Genomic DNA, 16257 nt, shown 5'->3' with positions numbered 1-16257 from the left:
TAGTGTGTGCAGCAGAAAACTTGGTTGCAATATTTGGTTGGATTTAATGTTTGAAGTTTAAAGGTATTGTGGAGGAGATTTTTTTAAAAGACCCGCCCTCTCCACTCGTGAGAAAACATGAACAAGCCCATTTCTCCTTATGCACGCTCTGTTTTAAAGATGCTGTTCTAGTAGCTCATACAAACTCTCTGTGCCCTAACCCCTAAATCCCTCAATCCCTATATAGAGTGCGGACTATATAGTGGACCATATAGTGGACTTTAAGCGGTGATCATCTGTCTGATGACAGATGATCACTTTTTGCTCCCCGTTGGTCATGTAAATTCTCCTCCACTGCACGGTGCCTGCGCCATCTTTGTTATTAGCCGCTGCTGTCTGGTAGCAACATCCACTGTGACAGCATGTCCCATAATACCTTGCAAGGAGAGCTCTCCGCTTCACCCAGAAATAAAAGATTCTCTCTATGCCTTTTAAATGTTTTTTTTTTATTCCCTACTAAAATTTTGTTCGGATTTAATTCTGTTTCGGCAGAAATGGAATGTTTATAATTCTGTGATCTGCATGCTAACTGCTAGTCTGCTTCCATTTTTTGCAGCAACAAACCTACTTTAAGTGTACTACTACCACCTTAAGGGTTGGAGTGAGAAAGTAGTGTCTCACTCTGGTTAAGTGGTGCGGTGATTGTTCGAGACCTTTTCCCTGTGTCTTTCCCCCTGTGTTAGTCTCATTTGCTGTCTGATAACTTTCATAAATCATGATCTGTTTCATTTATTTTCCAATAAAAGCAAAAAACGAGGGTAAAACACATTAAATAGAGCTAACAATTAGGAGTGAAACAATTAATTGGATTAATTGATTATTTAAATAATCAACTAATTTAGCAATCGATTAATCTAAAACATACGTTTAGCGGACAGAGCAACTGACTTAGAGCAGTAATTATACTAAAATTGTAAAGACAAAGTATACAAAGATATTGCGTCTCAGAGATCTAGAACTCCGCCAGGAGAAAGTTTTTAGTTTCGGCTGGTTTAAATTCTGTAAAAAAAATAAAATCTGCTTTAAGGAACCTTTTCAGGTCCGATTCTTAATAAAATAAAAACAATCAGGTTAGATCAGATTAATCAATTAACAAAATAAATGTTAAATTCCTACTAACACTAGATAATCTATATGTAAGCATTAGTGAAGGTCAACATAGTTCATAACATGCAAAGTGAACCTAAAGCCAAGAGAAACAGAAAAGAAGACATAAAATAAAACACAAGCAATCCCTCCTCAATCACTGCCAGAAACCATTCTGCATTAATTCAGGTAGATTGTGCTGTCAAAGAGATTGGAAAGGTCTCATAATCCTATTAAATGTAGCTTTTTTTTTATTGTTGAAGCGAGAATCCAATTTTTCTCCAAGACAAGACATGATGTCATCCAGACTGAGCGTAAGTAGGCGCAGAGGCCTTTCTACAACAGAGTGGTTGTAGTATCAGTGCCTAATCGTACTTCCAATACACAACGTTTCAGAAACTGAAATATCTCTCTCCAATATTTGTTAAAAAAGCAAAAGTGGAACATGTGGATGAGGGATGGTTCAGCATGTTTGCATCTCTCATAGTGCATGATTCATGGAGAATAATTTCAATTTAAAGATGGGAGCTCTTTAAATTGGATTAGATATTGTCCAGCACATTAAAAAGTAGAGCTTGCACGGCTAAATATGGAGTTCCAGAAGTCTTCTAAGACAAGGGCGAGACTAGATCATCTTTACAAGCAGATTTAAGTAGAAAAGAGGAGGCATGCTGCAGATCAAATAGTGTGCTTAAAATAAGCAATATAGGTTTTGGTTTTATTTGTCGGGGTTCAAAGAAAAGGAAAAAAAAAATACTATCAACAATAATCATGTCTCTTGAATACCTTACTTTGGAAATAATAAACAATATAAAGGCTAGGGGTTACTGAAAAAAAAACAAAAAAAAAAAAAAAGGAAAATGGACAAAAATCAAGTGTCTCTTCAATGTGGTTCTTTTTATTGTGTCTATTTTGCAAGCACAATTAATTGTCCAGCCTTAATCTTGTTTAAATGGATTCATTATATCCGGCAGCTCTATCTGGAGTGTAAAATTCTTTTTTTCTTTCTGAAAATCTTTTGCAATGTGTGATATTTTAATTATGCAGAGTTATAATAACTTATTTAATCAAGTATTGCTGCTCTAAAGCCTGATCTATCTTAGCTAGTTCTATTAATTTAAAGAGTTTTATTATTTTCGCTTTCACAAATAAATCTCTGTATGAAAATATCTCAATTCAAAGCTATGTTTAAAATGACAGTTGTTGGCTCCTCTGGTAAAAATGTTTAAAAACCTGAACATAAAGTCATATTTAATGAGCTAGCACCAGCCATATAGGTAACATCAGCCTGTAATGTTATAACAAAAAATGTTAAGTTCTAAAAAATATTTTTGATGCAATATTTGTCAGAATATTATATTCCAAGGGCCGTGTATTAACCTTCATTATTCTAACAATATGTGTGATGTGTTGGATGGGCTTAATGCCAGCACTACATGTATATTTATAGGTGCCTAGATCTTTAATTCTCCTAAATAGTGATGGAGACATTGGTGTGAGGATGGGGCGGGAAAACATGGGTTTTAACTGTCATTTTTTTTACTGGATCCAATGTTATTGGCAGCCGTTGCTGTCAATATTCCATGCAGTCTTATTTTGTTCCTGTTTAAAGAAGTTTGGTGTTCTATGTTTAAATTGGGTCGGTGCCATCAACCTATTCATCGGTTTTCCATCACTCTAATCCAGGGCTGGCTGGTGTTTTCTCCGGGAGGGGCTATAAATTAAAAGTAGACGTATACCAAAAGCCAATCAAATGAAGTATATTTATATAAATATACCAGTATATTTATATGAATGCCAACAACAAAGAATATTATAAAAACACTTTCTAAAAACAAAACCTAATTTCATGTACAGGTTTACTTTTCATACATAAATGTTGCCCGTCTGAGGCGTTGTGAAGATAAATATATGTTTTCCATGGTCCAATATTGTGTAACAAACCTAAAAAAAAAAAAATGTACCAGTTCAATAATGGATAAGCTATTAGTCAGCTTTATATTCTTTTAATATATTGAAAACTATTTATTTTCTGAGAATATAGATATGTTTATTTAAGAGCAACTATGCAAATTGACAAACACCTAGAAAAAGTGCACTATATTATATTATTTTACATGTAAATCCCAGATTGTTTATTCTTTGCCCTTTCTAAAAAGTGCTTTAAATCAGTCCTACCTCTCTTTATCCATGCTGGGTCAGATTCTGACGTTTGAAAAAGGAGGCAGGGAAAGCAGAATAAAGTGTTAGCCTCGCTACATGCAGTTAGCCAAGCCCTCTTTCTAAACTAGGTCTAAACTGCGCAATTTCTCTCTCTCTCTCCAATCCGTCTCCCAACTCCCGCAACTCTCGTTATACGCAATACGTCTGCGCTGTGGCGGGAGGTGGTGAGCAAATACACTTCCTGCCACCTCAGGGCGCACCAGAGCTGCCCCCTGAGCTCTCCTATACCTTTGTATTGCAGAGCAGCTACTGCGTATCTACAACTTTTAACGAGAGTCAAGGGGCAAAGCAGAAACCAGCCAGGAATCTAACCCGGAACCTTCTTGCTACAAGGCAACAGTGCTACCCACTTTAGGTCGTTGCTGCACTGAAAAAAATTGAAATCTAAATAAGTAATTTTTTTCTTAAAATAAGTATATTTTGTCTTGCAATGAGGAGGTAAGTGAGACAGTTTTCCAATGGAATATGACAATTTTCATTTAGAATAAGAATATGTAATTGCATTCTCTGATTTCAAGTTCATATTATCTCATTATACTCACCTACTCAAATTAGGAATAACCAACCTTAATTGAAGATTTTTTTTTTTTACTTAATTCTATATCTTTCTTTTGCAGTGTGTGGAGTTTTTCTTTACTTTATCCTTTTTGATCAGAGGTTAATTCACTTTACAGCTGCTGAAATGCAACACAAAATGGACACATTTCCCCAACTATATAACAGCCAATTATGAGTGTTATTATACAAGCATCATCAACAACTGCTGTTTTTGATTTTGTCTGCTTATAATTAAGATTTTATATCATCAATCTCCATGACAGAAATACACAATTATATACTTGATCATTACCAAGGTAGCAACAGAAACCATATGAGGTGGACTCTCAACTTTGTATTTTTGTTTTGTTTTGTCTTTTGTTTCTAATTCTTGATCAGTGCAACTCTCCGACAATATTGCCCCAAATATAGTATTTCACATCAACATAATCTTGTTTTTCCTGCCCCCCAAAAAAACTCAGGTTAAAGCAAGCTCAGATATTTATAGAGGGGAATATTCAGACTTTTCCCGTCCCTGGACAGGAGCATTAATGTGAATATTCACTTATACGTTCTCCTTCTCACTCCACAGATTTCCCGGTAGATATGGGTTTGTGGACTGGTTGAACAAATGTAATGAAGAAAATAGAGATTGAGATGACAGATTTTAAAAGCATTGAGCTTGTGTTGATGCATCAGTTACTGACTGACTATTTGCCTCCATTTTCAGATAATCCAGTATCAGACGGTGCGATATGACATTTTGCCCCTGTCACCTATATCCAGAAACAGACTCAGTAAGTATACATTTGTTTTCATTCATCTCTCTCTCCCTCTCTCTGCAAAATCATACTGTGATGACGAGGAAGCATGTAGAAAATCACCTCAATTAAAAAGAGAAAGTTAAAAAAATAAGAAAAAACGGATTGCCTCATTTTTTGCATTGTCTCTAGTCTGGATACCACAGAGTGGACTGACAATCAACACAATTCTACCGAGCAAAAGTTAAACCAGTTTGTCAAGAATAAAATAGTTGTGCTCAAAGATGTTCAGCACTTCCTTGCCTCATACTATGTGATCACCACTTTATTTTAGCCCAGGGTTTAGTCCTGACATCATGCATGCTTTTTCCTCATCAGGAGACTCAAAACAGTGTAGCTTTGTCCTGTAAAGCAGTGTTGTGAGAGTTTACCAAAAGATTATGAATTTATTAAATGACTGGAACTGGAAGTTATAGTTAATTAATATGTCATTCCAATCAAGGGTACAACTAATTAATTATCAGTTGAATGATTATAACTGTAATTTGCTTACTGACCAGGGTTTTTTTGCCTCTTACCTAAAGGGTTGGACTCCTGAATCCGGCTGTTAAAAATTCAGTTGTCTTTCACCAATTTAGTAATTTAGACTTTGGCTATCAGCAATGTTATTAATCACCAACCAAATAAAGGTGTCTCTGTTCATTCAGATGCTACTAAAATAGAGTAAATCCAGCCTTAGTGATAAATGGTTCACTGTGTAAAATAAACACAAAAGACTGCGAGTTAAAATACAATGGAACCTTTATTAGCTACAATCACACTGTAAACACTACTGAAAATAAGCAAAATAAATAAATAAAAGGGAAGAGGGGGTTAAAAGTCTAAAGAATGTTCAAAGTTTAAGACTTAATGCATTTGAAAGTGTCCTTTAGAAATAGCAGCAGATAAAATGTGGATAAAACCTGATGTAAAGGTGTTAACTGGAGTCAAAACAGTAAAGTTTCAGTTTCATGGTGAAAAATGAATGACTCAGGAGTGCGTTAAACAGCAATGAGACTGAAATGGAAATGGGTTAGCTTCACTGTCCCCAGGGGTTCTGGTCTGGTCGGGTCCAACTGGAAAAAGAAAGAGTAGCTCACGATGTAGCCTCCACAGCGTTTTCAGCGTGAGGTAGCTGAAGCTACAATGCTAGCAGGTCCACTGCAGCAGTTAGCTTCAGAAACGCAAGACTCTTTCAGTCTGTTACTGTTTTGGTTCGGTGGAGTGAAGGCCTTCGGCTCTGTTTTCTGCAGGCCCCGTCTTCAGTCCAGTCCGTTCGTCCAACAGCACCTCAAAGAATTTTGGATCAATCCGATGCAATAATAAGAGGCGACTTTGCAAAAGGGTTTATTTTTTATAACTCAATGTAGCAGAGGCATCGTCCTTTTTAGCTACGGAGGTTAGCTTGTAGCCGCAGTCTTCAAACAGCAGTACCTCCTCGGTGCAGCTCCGTCTCTCTGTCTCAGGTAGTCAAGTGTCTGGCGGCTTTTAACAGCTCCTTCGGCAAACATTGATTGGGGACCCGTTGTTCAGCAGTTGGATTCAGGTTAGCAGAGCTGGATTCGCTTTTCTCTGTCTCTGCTGCAGCATGTTTCAGGGAACACTGCATTAAACTCGGTGTGCAGGAAGAATATATATAAAAAAAAAAACTGCATTCAGCTCCTTTTGAATCACAGGGAAAAGGCAGTCTGACTTGGTCCAGTGAGCGCAGACTTCTCCGGAGTGCTTTGGTTTCTACTTGGTGTAGCCTTCAGCTGGAAGTGCTCAGACTAGCGGCCTGGGGCCACCTGCAAAATAGGATGTTGAACAGGAAGTTACCTGTTTTAAAACCTCTGGCAGAGGGGTGTGTCTTCAGAGGGGAGAAGTTCTGGTTACATCAGCAACACTTGCTACCAACAGTAGATTTGACTTTCAATTCAATTAAATTCATTTATCCACACACATCATCTCAAGGCACTTTAAAGAGACATTTTAACCAGATTGTACATTCTAATTGGTTCAAAGTTTTATATCTAAGGAAACTTTGATTAGAAAACCTCTATGCTTTTCAGGCAACATATATGCTGTATTTTCCTCCTGATATGCTTCAGTAAATCATCACTCTTTCGTTTAGTCCTACTAGGCATTTCGGTTTCTGTTGACCTTAGAAAGTGAAAGTGATTCTGTATTCTCAGAGGAAATTATGCTGAAGAGCAAGAATAATTGTATTTACAGGGCTTTAAAATTACAGAGAGAAAACAATTTATTGCCTTTAGGTAAACATGGATAAGATGCTTTATTATTCTTTTATAATGCCACAAATATCCAAATTGTAGTTGACTTTGTGCAGTTGTACCATAAGCACAGGCTAAAAAAGGTCAACCATCTTTTGTGTGAACTACTATCCTCCCAGAACAAGTTTGACCAGTGAAATGACTGCTTACAGGTTTCAGAGCAGCTCTGCATGTTAAAGTGGAGGAAATAGCATGGATACAGGAAGCACTCAGATTAAAAACGACTCCTGATGGCGTAAGTTTGCTCTGAACTTCCCTCATGTCAGTGGAGAGCTCATTCAAGCCGGACATAGAGGACGGATTATATTTCAGCTGTGTCTGTCTTTAGCTGGAAACTCCAGTCCTTTTTTTTTTACAGCTGCTTTTCCAGAATTATATCTGCATTAAGAGATGGTGATTAAATCTTTAAGTGACCCTGATCTAAAGATGGTTTTTGATACTTTTAAGAGAAAATATGAATTTTGGAAAGTTTATCCCTAAATTGCAATGAAGAAAGTCCATTTCATTTAGTGGAGCTCTATAAAGGCCCGTATTATGTTCCCATTTTTTCCAGTCGTTATTTTTTCATATAGGTTTTAAGTAAACAGTCCTTAATGATTACAGACGTTTTCTGGATTTTTTTATTTTGTCTTTTTTTTTTTCAAAAGGTTCTGCAGCTGAAACAAGATGTTTAAATACACAGATAAAAAAAATACCTGTTTTCTTCTTCATCTCTTCTGTTAGATCAGTTTAGGATAAGAAGAATTACTATTCGCTCAGTGCTAGAATAATACGCTACAATTTACTATCTTTAAATCCAGAGGTTAACATACATTTTACTGGTATTTGGTAGAACTGTCATTTGAAATTACTACACAAATCTTTAAATTACTCCTGGAATTGAGGTCCATCAGCTTAACAGAGTTTGACCACATAAGGTTTGCAGACCACCTCACACATCACACTCAGCTCTGCACATCAACTTCCTGTAGGCCTGGGATTAAGAGTTTCCTATTGTTGTGCCAAAACATTGACTTTGTTAACCCTAAAGCCACTTTGTAAATGATTTAGTGGTGTTCTCTAGGTTAATATCCACATGGACGTCCGATTAATGCCCAACAATTATGCTCCCGGCTCATTTCTTGAGGTGCTGCTTTAATATATCTATTTTGTGTGGTGCACCTGTCCCTCTTGTTATAAAGCATCAAAACATGTTGCTGCCATTATTATAATTGGAGCATTTGTATGATTTTAGCCTCCTATTAGTAACCATGACTTCCTGTTTCCCTTGGGTATAAATAAAATGTGACAAAGTAGCTGGTTCTATGTGAAATTTGTTAAAATGAAAGACAAAAAGAAATTAATTAGACCACGGTGGCAAAAAACAAGCAGTCTGGACACATGGCCATTTTTTCATTTCCCAATAAATAAGGACAAAAGTTCAGGTTTAAGAACCAGTGTTTATCTTGTTAACTATACCGTTGTTGCGTACCAATTTTTCAGTGAAAGATAAATATACAGCAGTAAAGCATGGCCAGCTACAATCATCTCTCATGAAGTCTTACACCAAGACTAAAATATGTTGAAATGTTTAAATCTGTTAAACCTGGATCCTTCTTCTTCTGTTATAGATGCAGTAAAGAGGAAGATTCTGGTTCTGGATCTGGATGAGACGCTGATCCATTCTCACCACGACGGGGTCCTGAGGCCCACAGTTAGACCGGGCACGCCGCCAGACTTTATCCTCAAAGTAATGGCCGACAGTCACAAAAAAAAAAAAGAAAGCGACTGAATCTGAATCCTGTTTCTGTCCTAGTTAACTGGTCTGTGTGTTTGCTCCTCCATGCAGGTCGTCATAGACAAGCATCCGGTCAGATTCTTTGTACATAAAAGGCCGCACGTCGACTTCTTTTTAGAAGTGGTGAGTGTCCGCCAGTTTAATTGTATCTTTAGAGATAAAAAGCCACAATAATCCCTGCTATGTTAAACGTTGTTTGTTCTCATCTGATCTGCTGCCTGATGTCATAAGCTAATATTTATTTTGTTTATACTGCACATCCCTGACGACTCTAACTTGCCTGCTGTTGTGTGCTCTAAACGCTCTGTGTACACAGGTGAGCCAGTGGTATGAGCTGGTGGTTTTCACAGCCAGCATGGAGATCTATGGCTCAGCTGTTGCAGACAAGCTGGATAACAATAGGAACATCCTGAAACGCAGATACTACAGACAGGTATTGCTCAGTGCTGTATGTATTCATCGTAAATGTGTGATAAATCAAAAACTGGTGACTCTTCACTGTTCTATTTCTTTGGTTTTTTCCTCTCCCAGCACTGTACATTGGATCTAGGTAGTTATATTAAAGACCTGTCTGTAGTACATGATGACCTGTCCAGTATTGTTATCCTGGATAACTCGCCTGGTGCTTATCGAAGTCATCCAGGTAAGGCTTACTTTGAATTGATCAGCAATTATCATAAATTAAATGTTGTAAGAAAATTCATAAAATGTAGATTAGAATCATGAAAATTGACCATAAACACAGAAGTTCCCTCAGGCAGTAGTTCTCATAGTTCTGACGTTAATATGAAAGAAGGTGTGACAATGTGATCCTCATACTACAAACCGGATTCCAAAAAAGTTGGGACACTAAACAAATTGTGAATAAAAACTGAATGCAATGATGTGGAGGTTTCAAAAACAAATATTTTATTCAGAATAGAACACAAATCACAGATCAAAAGTTTAAACTGAGAGAATGTATCATTTTAAGGGAAAAATATGTTATTTCCAAATTTCATGGCATCAACAAATTCCAAAAAAGTTGGGACAAGGCCATTTTTACCACTGTGTGGCATTCCCCCTTCTTCTAATAACACTCAACAGACGTCTGGGGACAGAGGAGACCAGTTTCTCAAGTTTAGAAATAGGAACGCTCTCCCATTCATGTCTAATACAGGCCTCTAACTGTTCAATCGTCTTGGGCCTTCTTTGTTGCACCTCTTTATGATGCGCCAAATGTTCTCTATAGGTGAAAGATCTGGACTGCAGGCTGGCCGGATCCTTCTCCTACGTAGCCATGATGTTGTGATTGCTGCAGAATGTGGTCTGGCATTATCTTGTTGAAAAATGCAGGGTCTTCCCTGAAACAGATGACATCTAGATGGAAGCATATGTTGTTCTAGAACTTGAACATAGGTCTCTGCATTTATGGTGCCTTTCCAGACATGCATGCTGCCCATGCCACAAGCACTCATGCAACCATACCATCAGTGATGCAGGTTTCTCAACGGAGCATTGATAACAGCTTGGGTTATCCTTGTCCTCTCTGGTCCGGATGACACGGCGTCCCAGTGTTCCATAAAGAACTTCAAATCGTGACTCATCTGACCACAGAACAGTCTTCCATTTTGCCTCACTCCATTTTAAATGATCCCTGGCCCAGTGCAAACGGCTGAGCTTGTGGAGCTTGCTTAGAAATGGCTTCCTCTTTGCACTGTAGAGTTTCAGCTGGCAACGGCGGAAGGCACGGCGGATTGTCTTCACTGACAATGCTTTCTGGAAGTATTCCTGAGCCCATTCTGTTATTTCCTTGACAGTAGCATTCCCGTTTGAAGTGCAGTGACGTTTAAGGGCCCGGAGATCACAAGCATCCAGTAAAGTTTTGTGGCCTTGACCCTTACGCACAGCGACTGTTCCAGATTCTCTGAATCTTTTGATGATGATATGCACGGTTGATGATGATAACTTAAAAGTCTTTGCTGTTTTACGCTGGGCAACACCATCCTGGTATTGCTGCACTATCTTTCTGCTCAACAATGGTGGGATAGGTGATCCTTTTACCATCTTGGCTTCAGAGAGACACTGACACTCTGAGAGGCTCTTTTTATTCCCAATCCTGTTGTCAATTGGCATAATTAGTGTTAGTTGGTCTTCCAGCTGTTCGTTATATGCTCAATGTCCTTTTCCCAGCCACTTATGCTACGTGTCCCAACTTTTTTGGGATCTGTAGACACTGTGAAATTTTGCATCAACATATTTTTCCTTTAAAATGTTACATTTACTCAGATTAAACTTTTGAGCTGTCATCTATGTTCTATTACGAATAAAATATAGACATTTGCCATCTTCACATCATTGCATTCAGTTCTTATTCACAATTTGTTTAGTGTCCAAACTTTTTTGGAGTCTGGTTTGTATTATTATTATTTTTTTAAATAAACACCAGTTCTCTAAGGAAGGGGACTTTATGGCAATCTGCATGTGTACCATGTTTGCTTATGTTGCAAATTATGTATCTTATTATGTAACTTTTGTAAGAACAATTTAAAAAGCTTAAACCTAAAAATTGCTTCAATATGATTTTATCTTGTGTAAGAATTAAACTCTTATAATAACACTACAGAACTCTTATACTAAAGCTACAGAAAAAAAAAATAAATACATATATGTATGTGTGTGTATAAGATAAATAGTGAATAGTCCATCTCTAAGAGCACTAAATCTAAAGAGAAGCAATGCACTGGATTACCTGAAATTAAGTTAATTTAACAAAAGCCATGTCTGGCAGGAGGAAATGATGAGAGGAATGGAAGAGGAAGCTATTTTCATCCTTTTTATTGTGTTTGAAGCGTTTCTTCTCTCTCTTGCTACCCTTCCACTGGTTATGTATTATACTTTTTTTCCCCCCCATGGGAATATTGTACCAGCTTTTAACATAAATGGACATTGAATCTGTAATTGACCTAAAATATATAAACAGTTAATCAAATCAAAGTATGTTTTCAATATGTAACAAGACAGCAAATCAGGGCATGGTTATTTTTCTCTTTGCCTCTAAGCATAGATAAAAATTAAACATTTCAGATGGGAAGATTTTTTTTTTATGCATAATGAGCTACATGTTTATTTGATTGCATAACTGTGTCTAACCACGATCTCAGTGGTAAGCCTGAGCTGTAAAAATGATTATTCTAGACATTATTCCTCCGTCTGTTGGGTCTGACTGGCTGTTTTCTGCCCTACAGACAATGCAATACCAATCAAGTCCTGGTTCAGCGACCCTAGTGACACAGCACTTCTAAACTTGCTGCCTATGCTGGATGCACTAAGGTAATAGACACTTTGAACTTGTTAATGACTTTGCATACAATCCTATTTTAGTCCATGTCTTTGTTAATGGCTGACACAGTTAGGTTAAAAAATGCCTTTAACTTTTTTCTTTGTTACGTTACAAGCACAAACTACTGGATTGAGTGCAGGATTATGACAACAAAGGACTTTAATACTTTAAATAAAATGTGCAATAATTCTTACTGCAGTACAAGGAGTCCCGAGTTTTGAGTAACTTGATGAAAGAATAAATATGTGTTTATTAAAGGCCTCAGTAGATTTGTTAGTGTTGGTGTCCTGCAGCTTTTAGATGTAAATATGCTACAGCATACAAGAATCACATTAATAGGTCCTTAGCAGAACTCTGGGGAATCTGACTGCATTAGGAGGTTATTGAGCCATGATTTAAGTGTGTCAGAAATGTGCATATCTTAAACTGAAGTTTGCTGATGAAGATTCTCAGTCATCCAGTTCAAAGTCATTCCGTAAAAGTTTAAAAAACAATCCACTGGACTTGTTTTCCAAGATTTTAAGACGTTTCGCTACCTCTCCAGCTTCCTGGAGGGGAACCGAAATGTCTTCAAATCTAGGAAACCAAGTCCAGTGGATTGTTATTTAAACTTTTACGGAATATACAGAAGTTTGTTACACCTGATTGGACGGAAGCCATAAGATTGATATTTGAAACATTACAATGAGCCAAAACAATTGGATGATGAGGACCAAGGTTGAAACCTAGAATCCAAGTTTTGGTTTTAAAATGGCCCAGTCAAATTTCGGTTTCAGTGTTTGTGTCCTCTCAGTTGTTCCCTTATTTAGGGGTCACCACAGCGAGTTCCTTCCTGGCACTACTGGGATTCAAACTCTGGTTCCCCTACTTTCAGTTCAGTGATTTAAACCATATGGACTCTGAACGTGCAGCTCTAAATCAATTGAGAAGGTGTGAGAATACAAAAGGAATCCCTTTTGTCCCACCTCACTGTTTGCAAATGGTACTGGACAAAAACTTAAGTCCCTAGATGTACCAAGCTGGTAGCGACATACCTAAAGAGATGTGCAGGTGTAATTACCAAGAAAGGTTATTTTATAAATTAACGACTCTGTGCAGGTGACCATAAAGGGACGAAACCTTAGAAAGTCTCCAAAATGTCGAAAGTCTTCTGAGTCAAAGTGAAGATGGAGGAGGGGGGAGAACTAAATCCTTTAGCAATGTATGAATGCAGTTTTTGTATCGTTTACTTTAAGACTTCTTTAAATGTGCCTGTTGTTGCAGGTTCACCGCTGACGTTCGATCCGTCCTCAGTCGAAACCTCCACCAGCACCGACTCTGGTGATCGGCTACATGAAGAGACGTGGGGCTATTTCAGCAACGTCCTTCTCTCTGCCGGCCTCCATCCTGCCCTCCTTTCCCACTCAGACGACCCACCAGCCCTCTTAGATGTATACTGAGGACCAGGGGTGGTGGGGTGTGCGTCTAACCTGGGATGAACAGCACGGGATCATCAGAACCTAAAAACTACTGGGGAGGGAGAGGGAGTCGGCTGTTTTTTGTTTTGTTTTTTTGTGTCCTCCTTAAATCTTGATTTTTTTTTTTTTTTCTAAAACAAAAAACAGAGCCTCTCTGCCTTATAGCTCCTGATGCTGACTGTATGAGTACGGAGAGGAGCTTGTGTATGTGTGCTGGAGCTGGTTAGTCCTTTTTAAACTTTTTTCTGGGAAGACATGGGGGGCCTAAAGAAGCGGATCAGCGAAGCAACAAAGACAATTCGACATCATTATCTCTGCCTCCTCCATTATCATCATAACTTCAACATCCACCTCATCTTACCTTCACGGAGCAAATCAAGGGGGTAGCATAGAAAACGAAATGGGTTTGATTCATTTATAACTGAGGTACTATTTCCTTCTGCCCAATGAGAATGGATTTATTAAAAAAATAATTTGCTGGAGTTTTCTTTAAATAATACATCCACTGGCCTATTTTTCTGAACGGGTATTTTTTCCCTCCCATTCCGTTGGGATCTTCACTTTTTGCCCCAAAGCTCCTCATGGGACTCTGTGACATGAGACTGAAACATTGTGATAAGAGCAGATGGCTTGTTAATGATATGTGGACTGCAGTATTGCTTTTCCATATCTGATTGTTTTCAGCCGCCATTATATATGATAAGAATTAATTCTCCATAGAAGATGTTTTGCTTTCTCATTTAATGCCATCCTGATTTTGCCTAATAGAAAATTGCACTTAACCCTCCAAGTTTTTTTTTTTTTGTTTTGTTTTTGTTGCAGGTTTTCTTTTTATTTTCTGTTTTACAGCCTTCCGTGTTCTGTTTCCACCTTGGGTTGTATGGGTTCAGCTGTAAGACCCTCTTATCTTAAAAATGCCTTCTGAACAATGTCAGTTTCGTCAAAGCTCACAGCGGCTTCTTATTGGCTCTGTCTCCATGTCCATGTTACTAATAAAACACTTGTCAGTATCGAACAGCTACCTACGCAGCTTTGTTCCTTTTCACTATAATACAACCTTATAGTTCTATAGTTATTTTTAAAGTAAATTCTTCCACTGGCTGGATTTCAGTTGTATGATCTGCTGACACCATGTGTTCTAAACGGAAACTACACCTTTTATTCCATACGTAAGGATGGATGCTTAAGATAGATACTACTTCTCTGTTTTTTGTTCAGCAGGTACAACCCGATAAAAAAAATCTGTTGATTATTTGTATACCAGAGTTTTAAATGCATGGTCCCATCAGTCTTTGTTTCTGTATTTTGAAACAAAGCGGGATTCGGTTATACTCAGTTTATTCATGTAGCACTTCACAACACCAGTATCTGAGGGTACTTTACAAATGAAGTTCAATCAAACACAGGTTAGTTAAGTTTTCTGCCCAAGTAAACCAAGCTGACTGAATGGACTCATTGACGCTTTAGCAATCACATCAAGCATGCATGCAGCGACAGTAGAGAGGGAAAACTCAGTTTTAACTGGAAGAAACCTCCACCAGAGCCAGGCTTATTTTGAGTAACTTACGGAATCAGACACGCAAAATTAGCATAGACGTACTCATCTATAAATACTTTGTTAGAAAAGTTAACAAACTAGCTCTATATAGGACTCTAGGAGATAAACAGTGAAGGAAATTAGCTCTGAGCCAGTTTTCATGTCAAAAAGGATGAAAGGGAGCACATACAGTAAGTCACATTAAAAGCTGACCATATAGTTATGTCTAGGACAGAAACGGGACTGAATACTGAAAAAACAGCAACTCGATTGGAAGTTGTTTACAGCAGCAGCCGAGCTAATGACTTCCTTCAGGATTATGTAACTGCTGAATGAAGCCCCACACCAGATGTAGCTATCATAAGAAAAAAAAGTTTATTCACTAACAAATCGTACAGAATTGAAGTAGAAGAAGCAGATCCCCATGTCCTCCGGCAGCCTAAGCCTATAGCAGCATACCTACAGGGATGGGTCTGGATAACCTGATAACCTCATTTTATTGATGTCATCTCCGTGTGTATCCCAGTCTGTACCCTCAAAATAACTTTGCAGGGCTTCTTCAGCTTCCTGTGACCCTCTTCTTACAGTTCTTGTTAATTCAGGTTGTCTCTTATAAAGTGGCTTATACCCTGACAAAAAACAAGATTTTGATCCGATTTTCCAAGAAGCAGTCGTACTTCCGTGATGTAGAGGTGTCCTTGACATTTCCATAAAACAAGTACAAAGTTTAGTTTTCTGTGGTACAGCAAACTGTTGGAATGTTGGTAATGTAGCAGAGAGTTAGGTGTAATTAAAATCACCAGTTATTGCTAAAAGTGGATTCGGCTATTGTGTCCATAGCTAAGCAACAACAGAACTGATTACATCACATGCAGTATTGGCAACGGCAGAAGGTGGATTGTAAACTTTACTAAGAGAACACTGGTAAACTAGGCAAATAATATGGTTGAAAGCCAACAACCAACAGTTCAATATCTTGGATGCAGTGAATCTTCACAGTAACATGTCCTGGATGACACCATCTGTTATTCACAAGCACTGCCATCCCATCTCCTTTGAATTTTCCAGTCTTCTTTAAATCTCTATCTGCTCTTATGGTCAGAAAGCCTGAGAGATGCTGGAATCCGAGACATGATCTTGTAGCCACATTTCAGGAAAACGCAATGCTGCATTGCCGATTTTCTGGCTGGGATCTTGCTAGGGCTT

General features: G+C 38.0%; 1 protein-coding gene across 1 annotated transcript in view; it reads left to right on the top strand.

Moving 5' to 3' along the window:
* Window positions 1-14545, top strand: part of ctdnep1 (CTD nuclear envelope phosphatase 1) — a 24448-nt gene extending 9903 nt beyond the window's left edge. The window contains exons 2-8 of the mRNA XM_015379469.1: window positions 4616-4682; window positions 8569-8687; window positions 8787-8858; window positions 9052-9168; window positions 9267-9378; window positions 11963-12047; window positions 13321-14545. Coding sequence (XP_015234955.1) covers window positions 4616-4682; window positions 8569-8687; window positions 8787-8858; window positions 9052-9168; window positions 9267-9378; window positions 11963-12047; window positions 13321-13381 — 633 coding nt within the window. The 3' untranslated portion in view covers window positions 13382-14545. The remainder of the gene's footprint in view (window positions 1-4615; window positions 4683-8568; window positions 8688-8786; window positions 8859-9051; window positions 9169-9266; window positions 9379-11962; window positions 12048-13320) is intronic.
* The last annotated feature ends 1712 nt before the right edge of the window (window positions 14546-16257 follow it).

Source organism: Cyprinodon variegatus, unplaced genomic scaffold, assembly GCF_000732505.1.
Source record: "Cyprinodon variegatus isolate N-32 unplaced genomic scaffold, C_variegatus-1.0 Scaffold193, whole genome shotgun sequence".
In the NCBI taxonomy this organism is placed as follows: Eukaryota; Metazoa; Chordata; class Actinopteri; order Cyprinodontiformes; family Cyprinodontidae; genus Cyprinodon; species Cyprinodon variegatus.
The sequence above is the reverse complement of the archived record's forward strand: the minus strand, read 5'-3'. Positions and strand labels throughout refer to the sequence as shown.